Raw genomic sequence first — 10,078 nt, forward strand, 5'->3', positions numbered from 1 at the left:
CGACGACTGCCGAAGGATCCATTTGAATAAATCGAACAAATGGGGCGCTGCTGCAGATGTTTTACGTGTTATGAAACGAATTGAAATGCTTAGTGGACATGAACGTACATGAAGGGAATACAAGAAGAGAAATTATGATTATTGGAACTGTGAGCTTAATCAAAAGCGGGCAAAGCAAAAACTTCGAAGGCTACGGTCAAGTGATGAGGATGCTTCAAGCAGCCAAGATGATGTTGACAAAATGTCAGCAGCTGAACTACGGGAGGGCCTGAAAAGATTTGGCATTCATACCCGAGTCAGGAAGTTGACACGTCTACAAGAAATGTACAGAGATGCACTAAAAAACCAGTAGAAACTTATGGAGATGTTTACACCTCTTACAATTTTAATATCTTTGTTATTTTTATTGTCAGATGCAGGGGTCAATTCTAGCATTGGCCATCCCCCAAGACACCCTTGGGCAATACTGCTTTAGAGTAACAGTTGTAATTAATTATGTAACTATACCCCAATGTTTTCATTATTGCAAGGGCGTTTTAGTATATCAATGTTCAGTTTTTCTATTGGCAATCGAGGTGCTTGTATGATTTTGTTATTTTTCTTGATGTTGTGGGGAAATGTCCAACTAAGCACTGGTTTTATCTTCATGAGAAACTGTATTGCATACCCTTCTCCATGGGATTTATTCAAAAAGTACCACTAATGCTCCGGAAGTGGTAACCGGGACAAGTCTGAGATGCAATATAGTGAGAATCCTGCATGATTAGAAGCAGTACCTTTGCCATAAGCGACATAGCGCCAGATATCGTGTTGCATGGGAACATACATAGGGCTAGTCGACTTTGACTTTAAGCTAGTAAGAATGCCCTGATAAAACTGCCGACTGGCCTCATGTAGCTTCTCTGCATCTGGTCTTGGTGGTTTTTCATAGCGTCTATGTATAGATAATTTCAAAGTATTTAAAAGTATAGATAAATGACAAATTTTAATGTGTCCATTATAAATCCTAGTCATTTGTGAATTACACAACTTCTATCAATGGCGTATTTACATTAACCTGCTAATATATTATGCGCTGTGTGCTACTGCTGTTGACCACAGCGCTTTACGCAGAGTAATCTTTTTCATAGTTATGCAACATTGTCGACAACATATAAATAGTTAGTAATATTCACCTCAATAAATCTGCAGTAAGATGAAGTGAAGGCTCCCAACTACTGTATTTCAACGGCCAGCCATCCCACTTGATGAGATATTTGTGATCCTGGGGCCGGTTGTATGAAAGCCGGATAGCGCTATCCACCGGATAGTGGTTTTTTCAATCGCTTTTAAATCACCTGTTGTTAGGTATAACTTTGAATAAATCTTAGTATTCCTAAGTCGAGGATCCTCTTAATAATATTTAATTCCAAAGCCGTGATTTTATAGCTTTTTAAGCATTTTTAGAACGGTTGAAAAAATCACTATCCGGTGGATAGCGCTATCCGGCTTTCATACAACCGGCCCCTGAACAATATCAATTAAAGGATTAAGTCATAAAAAGCATAACTTTAAATATATTATAGCAAGTATTAATAGCGTAAAGTTGAAAATTTAGAAAACGTTTTCCCCATTAATTTGGTACTTACATTGTTGATTTTTCGCCTAGAAATTATCCTTTCAACCTTATAAGTGGACGGAAGGGTTTTTCGCTTCTTTTTTGGAGTGGTATCATACAATACAACTGAAGAAAAATTGTTCAACTCCTTGTAGTCTACTGGGGGTCTCTTTCGCGCTGCCATATTGGATTTTAAAAATTTTTCAAAATTACACGAAGTTCATACTATTAATAGAGAAATTTGCTGACCAAAATGTTTTACACATGACCAGAATAGTTGGCGATGCTTCAATTAAGTCCCAAAGGGTGCTAATTTTTAATGGTCCCAACCCTCAGAGGTAAAAATATGTGATTCTGGCTAACGCTTTTTATCAGCCTCCTATTAGCTAATTTTTTAACCATTTGGTATTAAAAACATGTCATTCGATAGTTAAAAGCCTAACCTTTTCGAATGTGAAAACATTTCATTAATAGAATGAGTAGTTTATGTACAATAGCACGCCAAAGTTGGATTAATTTTTTTATACACCCTGTATAACTGCACGTCGAGCTGCAGCGCTGGTTTTCGCAGTTTGTGTGGTTTTAAACATTACACATGTCTCTATATATGCCAATATATGGCTATGTATATTACTTTGTTTCCCTTGCTACCTTTGCCTACCCTCGTTACCTATATTTCACTATCTCTCATCTATACCAATGTATGCCTATGTATATTACTTTGCTACCCATATTTGACTATCTCTCTCTATATGTATGTCTATATATCTCTCTATATCTAACAAGGGTCCCTCCTGTATGGTGGCCTAGGAGGGCCATAAATATTTTCGATTACATGTTCTTTAAAATAAGTTATATTTTTGTTTTTCTTTCACTTTTTTTATTTTTTTTGAAAAAAAATAACCAAAAAAAAAAATTTTCTCAAGCCTATTCGTGCCAGTGTAAAAAAAAAAAAATTTGAAGCAGCCTATAAGTGCCATAGCCCATGATGCTTTGTGGGTCTAAGTAAGTAACATGATAACGAGCATGCAATATGTGTTGGTGGTTGTTTAAATATACTTCATATAATTGTATCTGAAAAGCTTTTTAATCTAACCGGGTATTAAAACCATGGCTATGGTAGTTTTGGGAAACGATGCTTGGAGAAACAACTACCAATTACGACAAGATTTGGAAAACTATGTGAAGCAAAACCTTAAAAAAAAAGAAATATGAGATTTTGTCTCTAGCAAATACCCAAATTATGCATGGAGTCTGCGAACATTAATTCGCCGTTTGAATTATTTTGATATTAAGTATCAAGATTATGACACCAATCTAAATTTTTTGCATCAAGTTGTTGAAGAGGAAATGAAGGGTCCTGGTAAATTACTAGGATATCGTGCTTTACATAAAAAGATTAGAGAAATTCATGGTCTAAAGGTACCAAGAGATTTAGTGTATGCTATGATGGCAGAAGTAAATCCTGTTGGTCTTCAAGAAAGAGCTGGTGTTGGAGGAAGAAGATGTGCACGAAAAGATGCATTTACATATGAGGTAGTACCGCAGTGTGAAATGCAAAAGTTGATGCGAATTTTATACTTACTGATGCCTAATGCTGCAGATTGCTGCTTGGTACAATTTATTAAATGAGATACAATTAGTGTATTATTATAACAGACATCTGTTCTTTAATCTTTTTCAAGGGTTCAGAGTGGACAATGTCACTTGATGGCCATGATAAACTATGTGGGTAGCAAAAAGAGACATTTCCACTTTGCATTTATGGAGGGATGGATACATATAGTGGCAGAATACAGTTCCTTAGGATATGGACATCGAACAACAATCCAAAAATTGTTGACAGATATTACTTGGAATACTTGTATGAAACAAGGGGTAAGTTTGACTAATTTTGAAGATTTTAGGAGTTGATCAAACTACATGTATGCAGTTATTGCAGTATATATATGTCAATTATACTGTATGCATAGTATTTAATGTTTTAGTTATGCCTACATGGCTACGCATTGATAAGGGTACTGAAACGGTGGATATGGCCACCATGCACTCCTACCTTCTATCAAAGCATGAAAGTGATGAATATTCAGCAGATTGTGTCATTTATGGCCCATCTACCGAAAACAAGATAGAACAATGGTGGAAAGAGTTACTAGAAAGACTGGAAACATTTTTTAAAGACCAGTTTGTAAGCATTTAGTTATATTTATCTGCAAAGGAATAATAAGTTATATTTTCTTTCTTACTAGAAATATGCTGGCATATGTGTATGTTCCAGTAGTTCAAAAAGAGTTAGACATCTTTAGAAAAACAGTGTGGAATTCTCATCGTGGAAGAAAGCAGCAAAACAAACAACTTCCTTGTGGGGTTCCTGACTATATATACTATCACCCTGAGCAGTATGGAGGTGAGCAATGTGGCTACATTTTCAGTGAAAAGCATTTGGAAGAAGTTGCGAAGTTATCTGGTGTTTTGGAAGACACAGACGATTTTCTGGATGTAGAATTCCGAGCAAGTTGTGAAGAGCACATCCCAAATACTGATGAAATTAAGCCTGACCAAGCTGCAAATGCATACTTGTTCCTGAAGTCACATTTAACATAAACATACAACTTAAAAGGATGTGAGAAATAGTGCAGTTCTAGAAAATATCCATAGCCCTTCTCCCAATCATGTAATATATAATAATTAGTAGAGACTAATGGATGGGTGGATCATTTTGGAAATCTGGGAGGGTGTTATGGATATTTTCTGGAACCATGCATTGACTGAGCATGGTGTTCACTGTATATATTTTGATACATTATTGTGGTGGGGGGGTGAGGGTGTAGTCCAGGTGTGGACATGATAAAATTTAATGTCACAAAGCCGATTATAGAGGCCATTAAAACCAATGGTATAGGCCAATCTAGCAAATAAATTGAACTCTGTTCATCAGATCAAAACTACATTTTGGAGTTTCTTCAACTGTGTAAAATACTTATAAAATACTTTAAAAATCACAAATCCCCAAACCTGATCAAATTACTGACCTAGACCTGGCTTCTACATTTCAAAACTACCTTTTCCATGTTGCATATTGTATGTATGGAAAAAATGTGGCAATAATGTTGCATAAAGTTTGTACATAGGTTCATGCTTAACCAGTGGGGGATTACCCAATAGGCTACGTAGGCTAAAGCCTACAGGCCCAGGCTTGTTCAATTTTTCTTCAGTGTTTACTACTTTTGTTTTATGAGATGACAATTTTCTTAATCCAGACCATTAATGCTCTTGAAAACCGTAGGAACTACGAGCGGTGAATTTTGACTATTCAACTGTTATCTATCGCACCACACATTGTTTAATTTCTTTGCATGATACTCAGAACTCATGAAGTATTGCGATTTATTAAGTCCGCTGACCATCTCAATAATTTTCGAGATTTAAATTTCGTACTTTAAAATTCAAATTAAGTTTGTAATTTTTTATACAGTATTTGTCCGTAGTTTTTCCGTAGTATGAATTACCACCACAAGCCAGGTAATGTTAAAGCAAAGGAGCGCAGGGAACGCAAACCTTAACAAGAGGCTGAACATAGTCGGATTTCAAAGATTCAGAAATTTTTCACCCCAGCTGCACCATCTGTATGTACTCAAAATACACAATCATTATCATCTCCGGCAAAAGAAGTTGCAGAACATATGAACTTGCAAACTTTTGATTCAATAAATATGGCAGCTGAAATTAATGATTGTAGTATTTATTCTTTGACTGGCAGTATTTCTGCTGTTGAGAAGTCCCAGAATACTTTGGACGCTTAAGGTGAACAGCTTGGACTTAATCCCGATTCTGAATCTTTGACTGTTATGAATTACGACATCGGATTATGGCCTAATGGCAAGCTTCCAGATAGTTTTGTTGAGTACTGGATTGTATGTAGCGGACAAGACTGCCAGCATACAGATGCAAATTTTTCCAAGTCTTTTCAAAATGACGGCAAACAGAAGAGACGGTTTTCTAAATCAATATTTTCTCGTATTCATTCGCTGAATGGTGAAAAAATTCCACGTTCGTGGTTGTGCATTTTGTTTTACTTGCAAGTTGCTGGCATATCCTGATGACAATGTCTTCGCTGTTACTGGTTATTGCGATTGGAAATTGGTTATTGCGATTGGACTGTTTGCCGAATGGAAAGACATGAAAACAGTCAGAGCCATCGTGTGGCATCTATTGCAAGGTTCAACAGATCTGATGCAAAGAATTGTGAACCAACTTTTAGAGCAGCAGAAAGCTGAAGTTGCTTATTCCAGTGCCATGCTAGAAAGAGTTGTTGCAGTAATCAAATACTTGGCAGAACGTGGGCTTCCTTTTCAAGGACACAATGAACTCTTCAGATCTGTCTGCAACAGGAACTATCTGGGAACACTGGAACTTTTGGCCCAGTTTGATCCTTTCATTGCAGCTCATATTGAGAAATATGGAGGGAAAGGTAAGGGGTCAGTGTCATTTCTCTCCTCTACAATTTGTAATGAATTGATTGAGATCATGGGCCGGAAAGTTCTAGACTTTATTATTGATCAAGTAAAGGAAACGAAGTATTTTTCTCTGACAGTTGACTCAACTCCAGATATTTCACATGTATACTGGCTTTTCTGTGTTTTGCGATATGTAGGTGAGGATGGCCCGGTTGAACGCTTTCTTCAGTTCTTGGGCATGAAGGAGCATACTGCGAAGAAAATGCTTAATTCCGTTTTGGGGTTTTTTGAACAAGAGGGCATCAGGATTGAAAATTGTAGAGGACAATCATATGACAATGCGAGTAACATAAGCAGGAAGTACGGTGGTTTACAGGCGCTGATTCGTGAGAAGAATTAACTCGCAGATTGGGTTCCATGCTTCACACATTCGCTCAACCTGGTTGGACATTGTGCTGTGGACTGTGTCCTAGGCGCTATGTTGTTTTTTCAGCTCATACAAAAATTGTAAACTTTCTTTAGTGCCTCGCCTCATCGCTGGGATATTCTGTTAAATGAGCTTTGAGCGAACAGGTTGCCAGTTGTAAAACGCCTTTGCGATACTCACTGGTTAGCTCATTCAGCAGCTACTTCTGCATTTAAAAAGAGCTACGGCAACATTCATGAAGCTCTTATTTCTATTTCAAAAGATGCAAATGAAGAACCAGCAACAAAAAACGAAGCAGGAAAACTGTATCTTATTGGAGCTCTGGGAAACTGTTCTTGAAAGATTCAACAAGACGTCCATCAAGTTACAAAGTGCCGATCTGGATCTCAATAAAGCTGTTGCTCTCTTAGAATCATTGTTGAATTATAGAGCAACCCTCAGAGATTCGTTTGACGATTTTGAAAGCAAGGGAAAGCTGCGCTCAAAAGGAAAATCCTCCAAGAAGGAAACAAGTCGAAAGCACACGCGAAGTGTAAGACTGACTTTTAACAATGGTCCAGCTGAAGAAGCAGAATTCAGTCCCAGCAAAAGTTTCAGGGTTGAAGTCTACTTGCCTGTTTTGGACAAACTTTATGCTGAGCTCAAAAAGCGTTTACAAGCCTATACCAAATTGTTGAACAATTTGCATCTCGATACAAAAACATGAAAGATGGAGCGAAATGCTTGATAGAGCAATATTCAAAAGACTTGGAGCCATCTTTAGCAGAAGAGTTGGTTCATTTCCAAGAATATTCTAAAGGAAAGTATCAACCTTGCAACGAAGATAAATCAGATAAAGCTGTCAGTGTCGAGCTTCAAATGCATTGTGTGCTGGCAAACAAAGGAATTCGTGAAGTTTTTCCAAATGTTGCAATTGCTCTTTGAATTTATTTGACATTAGTGGTGAGCAACTGTTCGGGAGAGCGATCATTTTCCGCATTGAAACGCATTAAGAACGTGCTTAGGTCTACCATGACAGACCAGAAACTGAACAATTTATCTATAATGTGTATAGAGGCAGAGGTCTTACGTAAAATCGACTTCCAGGATATCATTAAAGAATTTGCCTATCGTAAATGCCGCAAACCTATTTTGTAAGGTGCCTGATGTAATAGGAAAACTGTATGTTTTTACAATAAAGATCTAGCCAGTATGGCATTCACGTGGGTTTCATAAATATCTGGAATATTTGCTGCTTTCTATTTCTAGAAACCCAAAGATGCAAGTTTGAATCCTCCTTTGAAGCGACAAATTATTAGTTGTTTCTTAGCCGTGCCATGCAGTTTAATAATATGAAAACTAACTGGTAACTAAATTTAGTACCAGTGAGAATAGATTTCTGACTCCAAGGCCCGCAATTTCTTCGTAGCCTACAGGCCCCATGATTTATAATCCGCTACTGTACTTAACAAATGTAATCATGTATCATAATTAACAAGTGGAAATTACTAAACTTGAATGATTGCACACTATGATCTACAACAGTAAATATGTTATATTTTTCAAAACTAGTGTCAATGTAAAAGTTATCTTTTAACAAGGTTCAAAAACAACAATTTGAGAAAGAACTTAACATCTAACAATACAGTTGGTCTCTAAATCCATTCATCCTGGAATGTTTAGTTGCTACAGTACACATATGCCCAGAAGTGTACAATACTTGTTGCACTTGTGGTCTAATAAAAACCTCTCTATTGCTATGGTAGATAGGTTACCATAGCAGAACAAAACTGCTTTGGTAGTATCATCAAGAAGTTTAGCACTAGCTATTTCAGGGTCATATAAGGAGTACTTAGTTCCCTGGATATGAAAAACCATTATTGTGTTTTGTGACTTTACATATGTAAAATGTGCAAATGCTTCAGCCTTTGCAGAAATTTCACTGCCTTTTAAAGAATTTCTCCATCATTATTTATATACTTAACAAACTCTCCTTCCATATAAGGCTCAACAGAAAAAGTTGACCATCACAACTTCTTCCCAAATACACTTTGGTATACTTGAAAGTCTCTCCAAATTCTTTGCAAGTGGAAACCTCCTTCTCCATTGCTGATGCATATTACTTCGCTAAAGTGTGCATTTGTACAGACTTCCTTGTGTGATTATCAACTGATCCAAATACTTCTTCTATAGCCTTCACCTCATCAGGTTTATAACGTTTAACCATGTACCTCCCTTTAAGACCAGAAATTCCTTGGGCTTCAAAAGCATTTCTGAATGCTCCACTAGCAAAAGATGTTTTGCTTACTGATAACTTGACAGGAAATGGAAGAAGCCACTCCTTTTTATCAATGGAAAATTTTTCAAGGTATAACTCAACAATTTCTTCATCACATTTTGGAGGGATCATTTTGCCAAGTTGGAGAATTGTACTCAGTGGAACTGACTTTGGAAATTATGAAGGCGTCGATTTCTTTTTCGGAGAATCTATGTTTAGAGATCTTCGTGTTTCTGTAAAATTCCTTACGCTGGGTTTGTCAGCCTTTTCAGTCATCGGTTTTTTCGCTGCTGTCCCACTTGTTAAACAATCTGAGGAACTCACCAGAAGTGGATCCTCCTTGTCAAGGCCTTCGTCATAATTGTCGACAGCTTAAAGTGAAATCTTATGTGCAGTAATTTAGTGTTCTTTATTTGATCGATGCTGGTGTATGACGGACCCCTTTCACCAGCTAGCACATCACACTCCATAACCGAAGCTATGCCAAAATGATTCTTGCATGCTTTCTTTATATTATCAAGAGTTAGTGCATCATATGGAAAAGGCACAAATTGAATTTTTTTAAAATGTATTTTTACACTGGCACGAATAGGCTTGAGAAAAAATGGGTTTTTTTATTTTTTGGGTTATTTTTTTTCTGAAAAAATAAAAAAAGTGAAAGAAAATAGGTACAAAATGCGTACATGTGGGTAGCCTGTAAAACATGATTAACTGCAATTTTTTTTTTAGTCTTATATTCTAATGCCATAGACAACAGAATAAACGTGCTATAGTTAGCTGGTTGAAATACAGTTATAACGAAGTCGATTTATTACACAATCTATTTATTATAATATTTTATTGTATTAAATACATTTTACAACAGATCAAAACATATATAAAAGCATTTTTACAACAGATAGGAAATGAAATATTTTTAAGCAGAATAGGTGAACAGAACAAAAAAGAGAGTAAGGTTCCGGGATGGTGGCACACATCGTCTGATGACATAAAGCTTAGTTTAGAAGGAGAAAAAGAAGGTTTCAGACTTTTTCAAATTATTTCGTTTTGAGGTCCCTTGATTATCAGCATGTCTTTGTTACATACAAGATTGGTTCTTTTTTTGATAAATCAATGTTATAGTTATGTTAATCGTCAATAAAGGTTAAACGTTATTGTTCCAGTAAGATTATACCACTTGTTTGCCAAAGTTTATTGACAATACATTTCACAATTATAACTGAAGATGATAGTATGATTTCATTGATCCAGTAGGAAGGTACAGGTGGTTTGCAATGTTGATTACAGATAACTTATCAGCATCAATTAGCTGGACATAATAGCACCAGTTTGTAGGTCCA

General features: G+C 36.4%; 1 protein-coding gene across 1 annotated transcript; it reads left to right on the plus strand.

The window, feature by feature from the left end:
• Window positions 1-2,947: 2,947 nt before the first annotated feature.
• Window positions 2,948-4,201, plus strand: LOC114529258. Its single transcript, XM_028551012.1, has 4 exons — window positions 2,948-3,133; window positions 3,283-3,325; window positions 3,571-3,781; window positions 3,847-4,201. Exons 1-4 carry the CDS (start codon window positions 2,948-2,950, stop codon window positions 4,199-4,201), a joined length of 795 nt encoding a protein of 264 aa, XP_028406813.1.
• Window positions 4,202-10,078: the final 5,877 nt, after the last annotated feature.

Source organism: Dendronephthya gigantea, unplaced genomic scaffold, assembly GCF_004324835.1.
Source record: "Dendronephthya gigantea isolate DGI-Jeju-01 unplaced genomic scaffold, DenGig_1.0 000055F, whole genome shotgun sequence".
Taxonomy (NCBI): domain Eukaryota; kingdom Metazoa; phylum Cnidaria; class Anthozoa; order Malacalcyonacea; family Nephtheidae; genus Dendronephthya; species Dendronephthya gigantea.

What these genes read in the sequence shown, in the direction of transcription:
- LOC114529258 (XM_028551012.1), top strand. Translation starts at nt 2,948, where the DNA reads ATGAAGGGTCCTGGTAAATTACTAGGATATCGTGCTTTACATAAAAAG. An exon ending in TGATGGCCATGATAAACTAT is followed by an intron (nt 3,326 to 3,570) that starts GTGGGTAGCAAA and finishes CTGTATGCATAG; the next exon opens with TATTTAATGTTTTAGTTATG. An exon ending in GAAACATTTTTTAAAGACCA is followed by an intron (nt 3,782 to 3,846) that starts GTTTGTAAGCAT and finishes CTTTCTTACTAG; the next exon opens with AAATATGCTGGCATATGTGT.